The 18,434-nt window shown below is 43.8% G+C and overlaps 1 protein-coding gene across 4 annotated transcripts; it reads left to right on the top strand.

The window, feature by feature from the left end:
- The first annotated feature begins 2,167 nt into the window (after positions 1–2,167).
- On the top strand, positions 2,168–18,277 carry HMGXB4 (HMG-box containing 4). 4 transcript variants are annotated; one of them, XM_054826542.1, is made up of 11 exons: positions 2,328–2,476; positions 4,623–4,728; positions 5,303–5,421; positions 6,744–6,819; positions 7,764–8,926; positions 10,143–10,224; positions 10,706–10,770; positions 11,066–11,171; positions 11,726–11,895; positions 13,773–13,895; positions 15,863–18,268. In XM_054826542.1, exons 2-11 carry the CDS (start codon positions 4,698–4,700, stop codon positions 15,905–15,907), a joined length of 1,980 nt encoding a protein of 659 aa, XP_054682517.1. In that variant the 5' UTR covers positions 2,328–2,476; positions 4,623–4,697; the 3' UTR covers positions 15,908–18,268. The 4 variants fall into 4 exon arrangements, with proteins under 4 accessions (XP_054682499.1, XP_054682517.1, XP_054682527.1 ...); XM_054826524.1 differs by lacking the exon at positions 4,623–4,728 and having other exon boundaries at positions 2,168–2,476; positions 15,863–18,277; XM_054826532.1 differs by lacking the exons at positions 2,328–2,476; positions 4,623–4,728 and adding an exon at positions 5,802–5,828 and having other exon boundaries at positions 5,301–5,421.
- The last annotated feature ends 157 nt before the right edge of the window (positions 18,278–18,434 follow it).

The following is an 18,434-nucleotide window of genomic DNA, read 5'->3' as shown; positions in this document are numbered from 1 at the left end:
CATGGATAGATCTCACCAGGGGAAGTCTGAGTGATTGGTGCTTCAGTGGCTTTATGGGCAAGTATCTTGCTATATGTTCATTTTTACAAATTCACCTGCAAATTCATTCTCCCTCCTCCACACACAATCACTGACACAATCTAATACCTACGAACCATCCGGCACTAAAAACATTAAACTGCAGGTGGGCTAGAATCCTTTCTCATTCTAGGGTGCAGAGTATCAAACATACCATTCCTACACATTTACTAGCTATCATTATCAAATACCAGGCTAATTTAGGCTTTCAATTTTCAAAGCAATTTGTATCCCTGTTCCTTCAGGCTAGGCTGCACCTAGCCTCTCCCTACCATGATAATGGCTTATTCTGACTTGCTCCCATTCTGCCTTCACCTGACCCATAGGCTAAGTGTTCCCAGGAGTTAACTGAAGTTTCCACATGGTCAGTAATACCCAGCAAGGAAGCTGAAGACTGTAAAAATCCTGGTGACAGGAGACATGTTTTTGTTGTACTATGCATTGCTGAACGGGGTATGGATCTATCAGTGGGACTCCTAGAAACATCACTAATCGGAGGTAAAGAGCTCATCTTGGTGAGTTCAACTCTGGCAAGGTCCTGGTCAAAAATCAGCAGAGGCACCTGTCCACCTGGGTAACGCATTGGAGGGCAAGGAGTGATTTTAGAGTTTCACCACCAGCAGGCACACACACATGTACATGCACAACAACATCTACATGGGCCTTGTGCTCAGGCTAAGGGCTGGTGGGTTTTACTCTGATGTGTTACAGCTGCTGCATTTGCAGACATGGATCTGTGCATAGAGGCTGTACCCCCTACTTTGGGTCAAACGATGCATTCACACAGCGTAACAGACACAGGCCTCTATCCTCTTCTAATTCCTCTAGGTCCTACTGTACCGCAAATAATTGTTGTCATCATTACACACTTGTTAGGACACAAAAGCAGGACCAGAAGGCGGATCTGTAAGTGCTGGGGAACCAGCACCTCTGTGATGGGTCAGGTTTAACCTCAGGCATGGCTGGGAACTGTAGTCTGCAGAGAGCATGTGACTGTGAGCAGCATCTGACAAAGAGTCTGTTGAGTCTCTGCCAGCAGCTAAATAAAAAGAAAACCCCTGCATCAGTGGAGATGATGAGATTTAAGGTAAGAGTTAAATGAAGTTTGTTGAACAAAGACCTCCTGAGTGGTCAGAGTGAAAAAAGGCTAACCTGGTGGGAAAAGACTTGTTTTTTCTGACCAGGCTGTTTCACCTCTATCTTGAATCCTTCGCAGTCATGAATGAGCCCTTTAGAAGATGCTGGGGGTAATTTGCCCTTCTCGTGCCTCCCACCTTTGGACAATCAATCGGAAAGGGCATGAGGGTTGTATGATGCCTCCACAGGCAGTAGCCCTGAGCGTGCTGTTCAGACATGCTCATCTCGGCTCCGGCTGGTCCTGACTCTCCACCCGTGCAGCACATTCACTCAATTCCTCAGGCAATCAGATAGGCTTACAGGAGATATGGCTGTTCATGCGCACGCATGACTAACCTCATGGCAGCGCTGGCTCTGTCACTGCTTAATAACAGGATTTCACCCGTTCCTATTGACCCACCGTGGCAGGCACAAGCAGCCAACACCTAACCCACGCTGCAAGCCCAGCCAGCTCAGGGATAGAGGAAGCTGTGCCGCCACAGCAGAGCACAGCACACCCCGAGAGGAGGTCGTGCCCACCACCGGCGGAAGGCGGGCACACGCTCCACACGACGCGCTCAGGGGCAGAGCCGCGGCCGCACCGAAGTGCCCTACGTGTGGCCCACTCGTGGCTCCCACACCTCCGAGGAGGCACACGGCACCTGGAGAACCACGCTGGGCTGCCTGGGGGCACGGTGGGTGACCCGGCCCCCACTCTGGCCTCAGCCCCGGGCGCTTGCACAGGCGGGGCACCGGGCGGGAGAGGAGTCCCCAGGCCAGGTCCCGGAGCCAAGCCGCTGGGCAGGCCCCGGCGCACCGAATACCGAATCCCTCCCGCAGTAGGAGCGGCGGGCCGTGGCGGGGAAGGGCGAACCCGTGGCGGCTGCCGCCCCAAGGCCGTGCCGCCCGGTGCGGGGTGGCGGCACCCCACGGCGCGCCCCGCCCCGCCATCGATACACTCGGCAATCCCGCACTGCGCCTTCTCCCCCGCCCCGCGGGGGCCACGTTGGACATGCTCGGCGCTCGGCTGGCTGCCCCTGGTCCCGGCGCCGGGCGGGTGTCCCTTGTCTCCCTCGCCAAGATGGCGGCCGCGGGTGGCGGCGGCGCGGCGGGAAGCGGTGGTGCAGAGTGAGGCGGCCGCGGCGTCTCCGCTCTGCGGCTGCGTCTCGACACCGGCGGACCGGCAGCCCTCGTCGCCGCTGGGCGGCCCTGCCGCCGGGGCACGTTCGGGCCTGCTGCAGGGGTGGAGCCGCGGGCCGGAGTGAGGCCGGAACCCGCTCGGGTGAGAGGGCGCGCGGGCAGGAGCGGAGCGGCCGAGCGCGCTTCAAACGGTGGCGGCGGGAGGGGCACGGGCGGCGGCGGGGCCCGGGTCTTGAGGGCGTTGGCGCGCATGCGCCGGGCTGGGGCGCGGGACGGGCCCGGTCCCGGGTCTGCGCAGGGGACGGTACCGACGTTTGTCCCCTCCGCTGCCCTCAGAGTTCCTGGAGGGACCCGCCTGCTCCCAGGTCGCTGGGAACGCCGGCGGGAAATGGGGCGAGGGATCCCGGCCCGAGCTGCCGCCCCTCCGCTTCCACCCCCCGCGGTCTGTCGGCAGTGGGGTGCGCAGCCTCCCTTTGGGGGACCGAAGTGCGGAGGTCCCCGTGGAGTCCGGGGGGCTTCGCCTTGATCCCGCAAGCGTGTGCGTTAAGGAATGGGAGACGCGAAGAGAGGGCTGAGCCTGTGCAATTCCTTCTGTAAGCAAAGAATTTGCAGCAGGGAAACCTAATGAGGTTTTATAGGACGAGACAAGCTAAGGATGTGTTTTGTGTTTGCAGGGTTAGAGATCTAGGTTGTAAGCCCCTTTGGGCATTATCTACCAACCTTTATACCTGTCAAGCAGATAAGATTTAAAAAGAGACTAAAAGATACACATGTAGCTATAAACAAATCTTAGTTTCTCTAAGTCATCCATTCATGAATGACTGTCTTCAGCTTTGTTTTGCTGAGCGGTATCTAGATTAGGCCCTTCCCCTCTTGAGTACAATGCTTTAGTATCCTGTGTGTTCCCACTGAAGTCCATATGACACCTGAACATCATGAAATGTTGACAAGACCTGGTTCAAGATCGCGAGCCCGCAAGTGGCAAGATGCTGTTTTTCATTGCAAAGTGCACAATTCTAGTGTGTGTACATCTGCCATGCTCGTGTGTGTGTGCGTAAATTCTGCCTACAAATTGCTGTGCTTGCTACCAACAATGTATAGTGGGCAGAATACTGACTTAAAGCATTTTGTGGCAGATGTTTTCCCAAAACCTGAAGAAATAGCATGTATTCCTACAAATTTAGACAGAAACATCTCCTGCGTACGTGCAAGCTTGATTTAGTTGGGACTTTGTTGTTTCACTTAAGTAACCACTATAGGATGAACATGTTGTACATTCTCAGCCTCAGCCAATTATTTATAAAATTGAGGTACATGCAAGGATGCACAAGCACAAGTTTTCTGCTCTCAAGGTATTCAAATGTAACTTCAGTGTGGCAAGATTGCTGTGACAGCTAGAAGGAACAAGCTGCATGGCCAAATGCTTACACATGTGTGCACATACACACAAACACACCAGATCAGTTAGGTGCAATTGGTTTAATCACTTACGAGCACAAGGTCGATCTTTTCATGTTAAGCTGGTTGCTGACTGAAGAACAAAAGCTGTTTACTCTGAGAACCAGAGTGCAGCTATTCCATAAGGGCACTGTCCTGCTATATGCCAGCAACTGCAGAACAGAATGACTCAGAGGAGGCCTGAAACCTGGGGGCTGACAGGGGTTGGGATGCTGTGGAAGTCCTAGCAAAAAAGAGTGCTTTCTTCCGTTCCCTCTCCCAGGCTGGTATTCAGAATGGCTGCAGTGGTAGTGTTGGGAAACACATCAAAAGGATGCACACCTTCACTACAAATGTGCAATCCTTTAGTTAAAAAGATTTGAAGTAATTCTTTTGTACTACAATGATTCCTGCCTGGTTCCTTCTTTTCCTTCACTTCATCTGAGATTCAAGGGTTTGGAATCTCTTGAAACATCCCATTCTTTGCTACAGTGGCTCCTGACAAAAAGTGGCTTTGACAAAAGTTTGGGTGCAGTCCTGTGTGTCATGAAAATCAAACTCAGCTGTCTTCTCACCCTCTTTCTATTTTTGTAAATACTTCAATGATTTGGAGATTTTACAGTGAAGAGGTGGTCTCTTACATCTTTAAAATAATAGAAGAGCAACCTCCAATTCAATTTTTAAAAAAAAAATCTGTCAAGCCTGAAGGGTGAGCATGAGCTGACCAGAAGGTAGACTCCTTTCCTTTCCCACTGTCTTCCAGAGAATCTTCACTTGATTCAGAGGAAGTTTCCCATTTTACATCGTGATTCTTCTTTATGGGAGGGTTATTTTCATTCTCTGTTTCTCAGACCTTTTCCTGTAGATGGGAACGGGGGAAGGAGCCCAGACGTGGCAACACATTCTCAGGCTCCTGCAGGACCACCATGGCTTATGATGACTCCAAGAACAAAGAAGGTATGACTGCTTCATAATCTCAGAGGGAGTTGCCAAAAAAAAAACCAAACAAAAGGGTACCCTCTGCAGCCCTTGCCAGGCCATGCAGTCAGAGTGGGAAAAGAAGCTAGAATGCTGTGGAGCCCTTAAATTTAACCTGGCTGAGTTGCTGGAGAATCCCAAGCCCTTGACTTCCAGGTGTAAAGTACTGGGATTAGAAACTGAGAGAAATGGATGATATACTCTGCCATTGCAGCCTTTCTTCTCCCTGCCTGGTCAATGGAACTGGAGAGCAGGGATACGGATGTGTTTAGTCATGGTAACATTTCTAGGTCCAGTTGTCTTTAGGAAGAAATATACAAGGGTTAGAAATGAAATCTTGAGTGATTGTGTTATAGCATTAGAACACTGAGCCCCATCCCTGTGGTCCGAGAGTACAGATTGTTATCTTTCAGGCCCCTGTGTTTGTTGGGTTTTGTGCATCACTTTGTGCCAATGTTTGCTGTTATATTATTTTGTGCATAGTCCACATGTCTGTCATTCCTTAATGTGGTATTTCATTTCTTCCTTTTTTCCCATTTCACATAAATCTTAGAGTTCCTAGAGAGCGACCGAAGTATTGATGACGTGGGGCTGGCAACTGGCAGATTACAGCGAGAGAAAAAGCGCTCTTACAAGGATCTGCTGGAAGAGGAAGACGAGATAGCAACTCAGGTCAGGAAGCCCTCAGAGGAAAGGCTAAAGGTGTAAGGATATGTGTAAACCTAGCAGTGGAATGGGATGGATGGGTTTCTTGTCCTTTTTTGTGTAGAAATGCATGTAGAAGACAGCAAGAGCAGCTAATGATGTCCCGTATTGTTCAGTAACTTTCCTGGGGAAAAGGAGGGGGTCAATCCCAATTACAACTGACCTCAGAAAATAGGGCAGTAAGGTGCTGTTGCAATCTTGATGTAGAACCTTGCAAGTCATAAGATAGTATGAATAACATTTTACACACACAAAAAAAATATTTTTAGAATTTATGGTGGTATAAATAGCCAGCAAAGGATGAAGATAATGTTAACTGATGCACTGTTGTCTTCCTGATTCTGCAGACAGCCTGAAACGATAGCTCTTGAGAGGTATGAACTTGCCCTATTCACCTCTTTGGGGCCTTAACTCTGAAATCACATAGTGACAACTTAAGTTTCTTCAAAACTTTCCTCTTTGAGCTAAAATTTCTGCTGTTAGCTCAAAGGTGACTATCCTGTGATTGTTTTAATTTTATTTTTTTAAATCTGGAAAATAAGTTATAGTTTAAAATATTCTACCATGCAGATGGAATTCTGTAGAGGAGCTTCATTTTCGGACCACAGATTGGTCAAGAGACAAATAATAATTGGGTGACATGACATATTAAGGTCAATTTTTTGGCCCATCATTTTGTCACCTCTCTGTACCTCCTTCTACTTCTTTTATCTTCTTCAGCATATTAAACATGAAGTGCTCGCATTCATTTTCAAGGCTTGACAGTCTATGCATGCTTAGTTATTTCTTAGCTTTGTTAAGAGGTAGATGTCTGTCTTTTATCAACTCATCAGCTGATCTCCAAGTGCTGGCTTTCATTGCCCATTTCTTAACACTTTCAAATGGCTTTTTCAAGTTTTCTTGTGTATTGCTCCTCTCACTTGGGGGGAGCTCCCTATAGAGATCTGTCTTTCAATTTCCTTGTAGCCCTGTTGTGCTTCAATGCCTACAGAAAGTTTGATGCCAGTTAGGTGGCTGATGTGCTGAAACCAATCCTGACTAATACCATTTTTTGTATTCTCCCACCTATCTGAACCATGCTTTTTGCCTCTTACCATAAACCTACACTGTGGGCTTTTGGGGACAGAGTATGTTGCCTTTGCTTGTTTTAGCACCTAGAATAATGATCCTGGTTCATACCTAGGGTTCCTTGATGTTATAGTAGTACAAATTATTATCTATGGCAGTAGTCCATGTGAATCTCATATTATTTCCCTCGTTTGTCAGCAACTTTTTTCTTCTTATTCTAGGACAGTGAGCTTTTTCCGGGGACAGAACCTCACAAAAAGAAGAGAAAGCACTCCTCCGATGAGTTCTGCTACAGAGGTAAGATAGTAGTCAGGCAGGGAAAGGGGCTAACAGATCATGACTTTGAGGAAAGGATGCTGTTAAACCAATGTTATCAAGCTTTGTGGTTAGCACTTTATGGGGTATATCAACCTATCTTAGGACAAGTAATCAGAAACCTGATGCTGATCAGCACCAGACACCAAAAGATCAGGGAATGATATTTTCAGAGTCTAGCTTAACAAGTTGCCATTGTTGGGCATAGAGATCTTCCACCCTCCCCTTCATTGACAAGCTGTAGTTTTCTAACTCATGCCTTCCCTTTTGGGATTTGCATTTCTTTTTTCCCTGTTGTAATTTTACTTATAGATAGTATTACTTTCCTGAATTTATAAAAATAGAATGCATCAGGGTGAAAAATAAATGCTTTTGGGTTCAGTTTAAATGCAGAAACATTATTCTTACAATTAATAAGCTGGCCAGAAAATGACAATTCTGTTCATAAAAGCTTAACAGGCTTAAGATTTTGGCTCAATGAAAAGAGAAAGCCAAGCTTAAATGTCATCAAAATCTGTTTTCAGAATGAAAAAGCTTGTATTTTCAGCTCATTGGTCTCACCTTAGCTAGAATGGCATGAAAACCTTGCACTTGAGATGTAATTTCAGGCTCAATAAGATACATTTTCATCAAAATATGTTATTTCACAATGGAATATAGAGTTTGACAAAACTTCCAAGAACTTTCCTACTCTGTCTTCCTGCCTTAAATTATTTGACCGACTCAGGTGTTACAGCTCCTGAATTGTATCAGTAAGGTCATGCTGAGCTGCCTACAAACTTCAGAGATCTTCTGTTTAAGCCAGGATGTAAATCTATTAGCTGTAATCATAAGCCTTGCAGGATTCCCATTTCACTTCTTTGGGCTAGTGTAATGCTGTCTTTAAGGGAATCCTCTTGATGTACATTTCTCTTGATCTACTTCAGGTGTTTCGCCTTTGGATCTACCATCAAAGAAGAAGAAAAAAGCAGTTTCTAGCCCCTCCTCAGCTGATACAACCATGGATTTACTCAAGGCTATCACCTCACCTTTGGCCACAAGCTCAAAGTCTTCAAAGAAGACCTCTGAAAAATCATCTTACTCTTCCTCTGGCCATTCCGAAAGCAAAAAGGAGCACCACAAGAAGAAGCTGAGTGGGAGCAGTGGGGAGCATTCTGTGGACGATGGCAGCTTCCACAAATCTAAAAAAATGAAACCTCTGTATGTGAACACAGAGACACTTACTCTTCGTGAACCTGATGGCTTGAAGATGAAGCTCATCCTTTCACCAAAAGAGAAAAGCAGTGCAGCAGATGATGATTCTTTCTCCTATTCTTCAGCACCAGCAGCTGCAAAGAAATCTTCAAAGAAATCGGCTCGAGATGAGCAAGGCTCATTCCTTTTGGGTCATGAACTGCAGAGCTTCCTAAAGTCATCCCGGAAGAAGCACAGACCACCTCCGGACTCACATCCACCTTCTGAGAGTTTTGGTGCTGACACCTCCCTTTATTCAGAGGGCCATGGGAACGAGTATGAGATTTCAGGTATGGAGGCACAACCAGAATCTGGTTCCTCTTCTGGTGGAGAGTTGGAGGCTGGAGAGCTAGTAATAGATGACTCCTACCGAGAAATCAAGAAGAAAAAGAAGTCAAAAAAAAGTAAGAAAAAAAAAGACAAGGAGAAACACAGAGAGAAGAAGCACTCTAAGTCTAAAAGGAGTTCTGGGCATGCCTCTGTGGCAGTAACAGAAGTAACAGTGTCACCACCACCTCCTCCCAGTACCCCCTATGTTCTTCCTCCACCTCCTCCTGCTGTTTTTCACTCAGATGGTCAAGGTGAGAAGAGGAGGAAGAAGGAAGACAAGGATAAGGACAAAGCTGAGAAATGGGAAAAGGAAAGAGAAAAGGAAAAAGAAAGAGAAAAGGAAAAAGAAAAAGAAAAGGAAAGAGAAAGAGAAAAGGAAAAAGAAAGAGAAAGAGAAAAGGAAAAGGAAAAAGAAAAGGAAAAAGAAAAGGAAAAAGAAAAAGAAAAGGAAAGAGAAAAGGAAAAGGAAAAAGAAAAAGAAAGAGAAAAAGAAAAGGAAAGAGAAAAGGAAAGAGAAAGAGAAAAAGTAAGGAAAAATTGGAGGGAAGATAGAAATTGGGTGATGGTTAATGGTGAATTAGGCACCCCAATACAAATGCATGTTAAATTGAAACAGAAGGATAACTAGTACCAGTATCGGTGGTTTCACTGAAGCATGTTTGGAAAAATGTGTCAGCCACTGTGATTTCTGTTTGTAGTAAAAGGAATATGTATCATTCTGGTTTTGTGGCACAGGCAATCTTTAGCCAGTAGAGGTTCTTTGGAAAGGTTATACTTAATTTGCTTGATACAGGTTATGTACCAAGCATAACTGCATAATTTTTTAAGGTAACTGGTTCTACCTATTGCCAGACAGACTTTTGGACTAGTGATCTAGTCTGTCATCACAGTTTCTGTAAAAAGGAATCGAGCTGTAACCTGAAAAGTGAAGATATTTACCCATTTACTCCTGTATTCAATTCTAATTCTTATAGACTACCTCATTTCCAGTTTTGTCCTGTACCCATAAATTCAGTTTTCCATGGTTAGTGTATAAAAATATGAGTAGGAGAAATGGTAGCTAGCATATGAATGAGTTTACAGGTGATATAACTGCATAAGCATATAAATGGGGAAGAGCATTTTCTACATGTTCAGAGAGACAGGAATTGCTTTGTGTCAGGAAAAGGGCAGGCGTAGCCCAAATTTGTTCAGCCGTTATTCTGTTCTATTTGGTAAGTTTTCTCTGATCATGGCTCGGCAACTGCTTATGCCTCTGCTGTCCATGTACTTATACTTTCTATTTTCCTGCCCATTTGAAGTTTTGTAAGGATGCAAGGAATGGGACGAAACATGATGAGGACTGAATTGTTTTGACAGATCTATGATAGGTACTGTGAATAGTATGACATCTATTTTTATTATTATTATTATTATTATTATTTTAGGTTTTAAAACTGAGATATATTAACAGAGTTCTATGTTGATCCTGGATTTAGAATAGCAGGTGGTTGTAACTTATGAATGAAATGCATTGATAGAGTTGTTGCAAGATAAGCTTTGTACTAATACTGGTTCTGGCTGGTTCCTGTGCTTTCGTAAACACTAAATTCAGCCTGAACATGTAAAACACTGCTTTTTTACGTTCCTGATCTAAGCACCTCATATTTCTTTAAGTCTTCAATAAATGGCAAATTCTTATTAAATTTGAGTGGGTTTCATTATAATTAAAAATCTTTGTTTCCTTTTCTTCTTCTGACTAGCCAAAGAAGAAAAACATGTCTGCCTATCAAGTGTTCTGTAAGGAATATCGTACAACTATTGTGTCTGAGCACCCTGGAATAGGTGAGAGAATAATCTAACCTCTTGATTATACACCAGCTGGATTAATTAGCAGAACATACCGTCTCTGTTTCATACCAATCTCTTAATTTTGATAGAATGCAAAGAATCTGCCAATTTTCTTTGAAGAGGCGGCAAAGGGGACAAGAGTGGATTTCATTATTTGATTACATTGCCTTTTAACCAAGCTGTGAATTTGGATAAAGAAATTGCTAGCTCTTTCTTTCTCTAAAGAGTTATCTTCATTGTGCCACTTTCCTGTATATTCATGTGTGACCGTATATTCCTGGTAACAGCTTTTTTTCATTTTAAACAGTAATGGGAATGCACACTGGCAGTCATTTTCAGGACAGTGTGGAGAGTTCCATTTGTGGAATGGGTTGCTTCCTAAAGGTGTATGCATGGACCAGTAAATTTCCTATGTTCTCTCCATGATTTTATGATTTTGTTTGTTTTAAACATTTTTCTTCTTTCCTTCTGCCAGATTTTGGAGAGCTAAGTAAAAAACTGGCAGAAGTGTGGAAGCAGCTACCTGAGAAGGATAAACTGGTGAGTGCATGTGAGATGTTTTTGTAAAATGATTTCTGTAAACTAGGTGCTTAGGTCAGAACATGCTGGCAGCATTGCCACCATACCTTGAAAAATGCTACTTTATGTCCCCAAAGTATGGAAAGATGGAAAGTATGGAAACCTTGCCCTTGCGATTGTAAAAGCATCCATTTTCTTCTCATGGTATTGCTTCACCAGTTAGCTACATAACATCATTCTGCCTCCAGGTCCTGGCACCAGGTAACAGAATTACCTAATGTTATGAATCTCTCTTTTTATACCATGGTAACTGCAGATCTGGAAACAGAAAGCTCAGTATCTCCAACACAAGCAGAATAAAGCAGAGGCCACCACTGTGAAGAGAAAGGCATCATCTTCAGATGGTGCACCAAAAATAAAAGGTAATTGTTACACTTTATTTGCTCTAGTCTTCTTTCTTGGACAGGGAAGATAGTGTTGCCTGTGGAATAAGGAGTAAAGGTCCTTTCCTGCTTCACACCCCTACGTGCTTTCTCACAAGTCTTGACATTTAACTTGTATTACTAAAAAACAATCTTTCTGTGAAAGTAAGAATGACATCAGCAGTTTTTAAAAAATATTTCCTTGTCTAATTTGTAGAATGGTATCGTTTTTAGCAGTTTAGGGATTGTAAACCAAGAGGAGGCAGCAGGGAAATTCTAGTGGAATTCGCTTGCTGCAGGAGGAAAAAGGGTTGTTCTTGGCTTGGTATCTCTGGTTACCAAATATCCCAAACCAAATCTCCCAAATTGCATTCAGCCGAGTTAGATGCTTTGCACACTTAAGAAAGTTTTCACTCCAAAGACCACACAGGACCAGGCCCACAGAACTGTTTAAGCATCTCTTGCCTTTGAGATTTGAACTTTACTAAGTAAATAGACTTGGAAGTAAAAGAATGAAAGAGGAGAATATGGAATTTTAATTTGTGTGTTTCCAGCTTCTCCAACAGGAGTCATTTCCCCTCATAAGAAATCCCCCACCAGCACTATGGTGGTGTCTTCCTCACCAGCCAAAGTCCCTGAGACAGATCCTATTGATGTAGCTGCACACTTACAGTTGCTGGGTGAATCTCTGAGCCTCATTGGACACAGACTGCAGGAAACAGAGGTGAGTTCAGCAATGTCATGGTGATGTCATGTAATCTTTGCACAAGATTAGGGGACATTGTTACTTTATTTTACTTAAAAGTTTAGTCAATGCTTTTCTGTTCAGAAGAGAAATTAGAGATGTTGTGTCGTGTTTCTTTGATGCATTGCTCTCTGTTTTCAGTGAACTAAGCAGCCTTGTTTCTCAGTAAACAGTAGGCATCAGACAGGTCCTTTGCAGCTCTAGGTCCATGAAGGCAATTCTTAGTTCAATGAACTCTTCAGTCTTTTCTTACTATATGTTCACCTTGGATCTGGTACTTCCTTGCTATCTCTGCCAATCTCTGGTCCAGTTTCTGTTGCTGTCTCAAGCCTTCTTAGAGAATGATCAGAGAAGGCCTTTACCAAGATGTTTTTGCATGTCCTGTTGTTTCCTGGCAGTATCATATTGTCAGTGCTCTGGGTAGGGGCTACTACTGTTTCAACTTGCCTGGTAAGTTGTAACACCAAGCTGTGTGCTGCGGTCGACACGCTGGAGGGAAGGGATGCCATCCAGAGGGACCTTGACAGGCTTCAGAGGTGGGCCTGTGTGAACTGCATGAAGTTCAACAAGGCCAAGTGCAAGGTCCTGCACGTGGGTCGGGTCAGTCCCAAGCACAACTACAGGCTGGGCAGAGAATGGACTGAGAGCAGCCTGAGGAGAAGGACTTGGGGGTGTTGATTGATGTAAGAGCTCAACATGAGCCGGCAATGTGAGCTTGCAGCCCAGAAAGCCAGCTGTATCCTGGGCTGCATCAAAAGAGGTGTGACCAGCAGGTCAAGGGAGGTGATTCTGCCCCTCTACTCTGCTCTCGTGAGACCCCACCTGGAGTACTGCGTCCAGCTCTGGGGTCCCCAGTACAAGAAGGACATGGAGCTGTTGGAGCGAGTCCAGAGGAGGGCCATGAAGATGATCAGGGGGCTGGAGCACCTCTCCTGTGAAGACAGGCTGAGACAGTTGGAGTTGTTCAATCTGGAGAAGAGAAGGCTCTGGGAAGACCTAATTGTGGCCTTCTGGTACCTAAAGGGGCCTACAGGAAAGCTGGAGAGGGACTGTTTATCAGGGAGTGTAGTGATAGGACAAGGGGTAATGGGTTTAAACTAAAAGTGGGTAGATTTACATTAGAAATTAGGAAGAAATTCTTTAGTGTGAGGTTGGTGAGGCACTGGAACAGGTTGCCCAGAGAAGTTGTGGCAGTCACATCCTTGGAGGTGTTCAAGGCCAGGATGGATGGGGCTTTGGGCAACCTGTTCTAGTGGAGGGTGTCCCTGCCCATGGCAGGGGGGTTGGAACTAGATGATCTTTGAGGTCCCTTCCAACCCAAACTATTCTGTGTTTCTATGCTAATGTACAAGATGTCATGTTTTAATGGTTTCCTACTTTTAGATGATAGTGATTGTATGAGGGTGCACGTGCATACACACAGACACACGCGCACATACACACTACCTATTTACTTTCAGAACTCAGCCCAGCCTGTAAGGAGAACACATATTTGGCTCAAATAATATCATTGAATTTTATGGCTAATGTGATCATCTCATCCCACTACACTTGCACAAATAAATAAATAAATGTGCTGGCATTTTGTTTCTGGTATGTCCGATTAAGGTCATTCTTCAGAGGAACAATCGCAGTAAAATCTCCCCTTCAGTTGCCTACTGAATTCTTGAATTTTTTGAGCCTGAAGTCTCTCTGTGAAGCGCATGGCATAGTTTTGTTACTGTGTAAATAATGGAAGTGGACTAGAGGAGCTCAAGAGTGAAGATACTGTATCTGCATGAGAATTAATACAGTTGTGAAAGAACCATAATTTCCACTAGTCATCCCTATCCATTTTTTTCTTTCATTACTTCCAGGGAATGGTGGCTGTTTCAGGAAGTTTGTCAGTACTTCTAGATTCAATCATCTGTGCTTTGGGCCCGTTAGCATGTCTGACCACACAACTTCCAGAGTTGAATGGCTGCCCTAAGCACGTTTTGGTGAGTTCCTTGTGGTCATTTCCATTCTAGCACCGTTAATTTCAGTGGGGTCGAGATGGAGTTTTTTGATTAGTCAGTCTTATGATGTGATTATAATTCCAGTGCAATAAGAAAATTGTCTTGGTCATACACTTTTGTAGAGGAATATTTATTGAAGTTCTTTAAGATATTACTGTTTTATGGTATTGTGCAACTTCTTTTCTCCCAGTGGCAGCTGACCTCATATTTGTATCATTGATTGCAGTGTGTGTAGGTCCTGTTTTAGTGACTGAATCAATCCATCTGAATCAAATAAAAGCACCTTTACACATATCAGTATTTTTGATGGATCTGATTTTCCATAAAAATAAAAAGCACCTTCTAGCTGCTCTGCATCACACAATCTGTTTTTCCTTTAGTAGCATAAAAAATAACTTGTGATCTCAGAATTCCCAATGTGATTGAGAAGGGCCTTTTACGTGTGGCTGTAACCTTCCCCAAGGAAAGAAAAATAGTCTCTGTTTTAAGGAACAGCATAACTACAGGTTCTTTTCCACTTGTAATCTACACTTTCTATCGAGCTCTGATTTAGCAACAGCTTCTAGTATCTATGTAGCATGATGTGGACATAGATTAAGATGGCAGCAGCATAAAAGGAATTGGGAGTCATACCTCCAATGGGAGACGTGAGAAGCAGAGAAAGAGCAGACATGAAAAATGAATATATATTCTGCAAAAGTTAAGAGATTAAAAACAAATCTGGCAGACAGACCAACAAAAATGGGATATGAATTGGCATGTTATAATAGGGCAGCTCAAACATTGATTCATTCTGAGAAAGGACTATTCACAACAACAAAGTTGACAGCTTAGGCTGTGAGCTCCCACAAACTGGCTGTCTACACAAAAGCTGAGTCAGCAGGGTGTTCCCATCCTAAGCCATGGAAAAACATCCTATGCTTTTTTTCCTTCTTGCTTGCCAAGTGCATTCAGAGTAATGACACCGCATGACTAAATGGTGCGTATATTGGAAACTTGATCAGCTTATTGTTATAAGGAGCAATGGAGCTTTAGGTGGATTGAGGCACTTACCCTTCACTTCTGAAAACTGGTATTCGGACTTGATAATAAATTATTCTGATTTTTACCATCATGTACACAACGACAGTGGTGTTTTAAGACATGGATAAAATTGTCAGTGGTCATGTAGCATGTAGGATGCAATTTATCTTTTCAGTCAGTAGGTGGCATTGTTAAATGTTAGAATCACAGCTGGTGGAGATCCAGCTCCTCTGTTTTAGCAATTAAAATGTGGTTTTCTTAAGGCGTTCTTCGATCATCCAGCCACAGGCTTGATCTTACTGAAATACTGCATTTGAAGAACATACACATAATATACTGCTGGGTCTTGTTTTCTGATGTGCACAAGAAGGACTCTTACTCTCAGAATTCTGTTACGATTCACAAGGAAAACTGGAGGGTACTTCTTTTTCCCATCTGACACCCTATTAGTGGGTTTGCTTGAGGGTTTTTCTCTTTACTTTTAAACTACAGCATTTCATAAAGGACTTGTGAGTGTAAAGTAAAGTAATTTTTTTTTATATGCTACAACTTTGATCACTTTGCTCAAGTCCTTCATCACTAGTCTTTCCTGTGGTTGATGTGATATGATCAATGTGGCTTGTTGTTTCAAATGTAAAGATAGAGTATGGGGTTCATAAGGAGGAGGTCTCTTGAGGAAGGCCTCAAGAATTGTCATTGTTTCCAGGTGCTTACAGATACTAAGGCTACCTTTATGTTTGGTTAACTTACATTTCGAAAAATAGGAAAATAAGCCTAGCAGTGGTGGTGATGACTAGGCAGATTTGGTTGTCTCATCATATGGTAACTTGTAAGACAAGTGAACATGCTTAGTACCCTCGTCTGTCATTTTTTAAGGATTTTGAGTCATTACCTGACACTAAAAAATATTGAATTTCTTTTCCCAGTCAAACACACTAGACAACATCGCCTACATCATGCCTGGACTTTGATGGGAAAGGATTGTGGGATTTACTCGACCTCTGCATAACTGACTTGTGTACATATGCACTACGCCGGCACTCCCAAAGGGCTCCGTGTGTAGGGTTTTAAAGTTTTATATCTGTATAGTATATACATAGGATTGTAACTATTTGACTTCTATTTTATGAAAAGTTGTGCAGTTAAGCTGAGAAAAAAAAACCCTTTTGTGTTGGTGGGTGTAATGTCCTCCAATCTGAAAGTATTTTGTGTGAAGAATTCAGAAAGCTTTTGAGATACTCGCCTTAAATTCACATCCTTTACTGGGGGAAGCAGCCAGAGAATGGATTTCTCGATATAAAGAAAAAAACATCACCATGAGAGGGGTCATGGAGACAGGTGGCCCAGAGAAGTTGTTGACTCTCCATCCTTGATGACATTCAAAAACTGAATGAGCAGCCTGCTCTCGTTGGACTTTCTTTAAGCAGGGGGATGGACCAGATGACCTCCTGATATCCCTTCCAGCCTAAAGTATTCTGATACTCTGTGGGCAGGTAGAGATGATAATATATTTTGGACCAAGGAAAAGAACTGAGCTCTTCATCAGCCCTATTTCTAACTGTTTTTCAGTTCAAGATCTACTGCTTGAGGGGAAAGCCAGATAGCTGATCAAAGATACAGAGGTCTTTGCCTCTTGGTCACTTTTTCCAGCCCGCCCTCTTCAGTCAGTAATAACTGAAAGTTGTCAGCATCATCTGGCTGGTCTGGTAGCTGGCATGTGAAGTCAAGAGGAAGATGACAACGAATTTTCTTGTGGACTTGCACCCAAATTGTCATTAGCACGATATATCAACCAACTGCATTGGCTTGAGAGAATGAACCTCCTGCTGATTCTTCCAGGGCATGGTCAGCCTACCTTGATGGAGAGGAGCGCGGATGCAGATGGAAAAAACTTGGATTGCTTCTGCCCATCTTGCATCTGTTTTGTGAACAGACAACTTTGGTTTCTGAGATCGCTGATCCCCCATCCCTTTCACCAGCAGTATTGAAAGAGCCACGGTGCTGCTGTGAGGCAGTGATTAATGACCCGTTGGAAGCAGTTACGGCTGAGTAAGACACACGTGGGTTGATCGGACTGATTCCCCTACCTTTCTAGCCACATACTTGGTGTTTGGTTTTCTGCTCCTCTAAAGGAGAAGAGCCGCAGGAGAGCACTTGATTCTCATATAGGCTTCTGTGTGTCTGTATGTATGTGTATGTGGTGTTCATGTCATATGTATTTAACGTTTACCTATATCTGTAACAGATTTTAATTTATCCTGTATATTTCTCTGTTTGTGTATGTGTGTATATATATATACATAATTTAAAAGCAAAAATCCCTCCCTCCACCAACAGTGTGTGGAAAACATGAATCAAGTTTGCCTCACCCCACTTCCTGCAGGAATCACCTATATGTATACCAGTAGTAAGCACTGGTAGTAAGCACTGGCATTGTATGGGGAAACACGAGGAGGATTTTAAGTGTTTGTAGAAACAGGCGATCTTGTGAGGGTAGGTAGAACAACTGAAATATAATTTGACTCTGCCTTTCCAGCCTTATAAGATAAAAGTTTTAAAATGACAGAAGTGCACTTTTTTACTTCCAGTCTGAAATCCAGCTTCTGTTTTTCAGGGCAGTTGAAAGTGAGCTGTCCCTCATTGTGGCTGAGCCCCAAATCATACTTAAATTAAATCCTCAGGTGTGCAGGAGGGTTTTTCTCCCCATTCCTCTTTACCACGTATTCCCTAGCTGTGCCTGTACAAGGCAGTCTGTCTCTTACGGAGCTTTTCTCAGTGCAGCGTTAGGTTTTCTCACTTAGTAGAGGCAGCGGAACGTTTTCAGACCACCGTACCAGTTCTCAACGCAAGCCTCAGACCAGAGCATACATGTTTTAACAATATATGACTAATCCCAGTGAGCCTGGAACTGGGAAGGGCCCAGGAGGGAGGCATCTCGATCCCACTTCAGATCCCGGCCCTTACTGGGCTGTTGAGAGCGGTACAAAATCACCGGCTCTTTCCAGCCCTTTACAATCGAGAGCGCCGTGGTGAAGGGGCAGATCTGCTCTCCGAGGAACAGAAGGGGATCAGCTTCAGCTTTGTTGTCTGTACAACGGAAAACTCTTGAAGAGTTTGAAAAACACACACAACCCTGGTGTACTGTATTTTTATTTAAAATTTGTACACTTTGTATAATCTGTATCTTGTGGTATTTGGTACTAGAGGGAAAACTTTGGCAAGACTTAGCAGTTTTTTATATTTTTGTTATTTCCTTGCTGTTTGATCCAGATTACATTACAATTATACAAAGAAACTTTTTTTGTACTGTACTTACAATATAATTTTTTTTTTCTTTTTAACATCTGGAGTAGTGTCATTCATTTCCGGCATGCACTGTGTTTTCTGCAGCTGCTGTTCCTACTAGTAGTTAGCGTTTCTCAGCAGAACACGTCCCAGCTCTCGACTCGTGCTGGCCAGCGTAGCGAGTGTCACAGGTCACCCCCCAACACCGCTCAA

The sequence above is a fragment of the Grus americana genome, chromosome 1 (genome assembly GCF_028858705.1).
Source record: "Grus americana isolate bGruAme1 chromosome 1, bGruAme1.mat, whole genome shotgun sequence".
Lineage (NCBI taxonomy): Eukaryota > Metazoa > Chordata > Aves > Gruiformes > Gruidae > Grus > Grus americana.
This window is presented reverse-complemented; position numbering and strand designations above follow the sequence as displayed.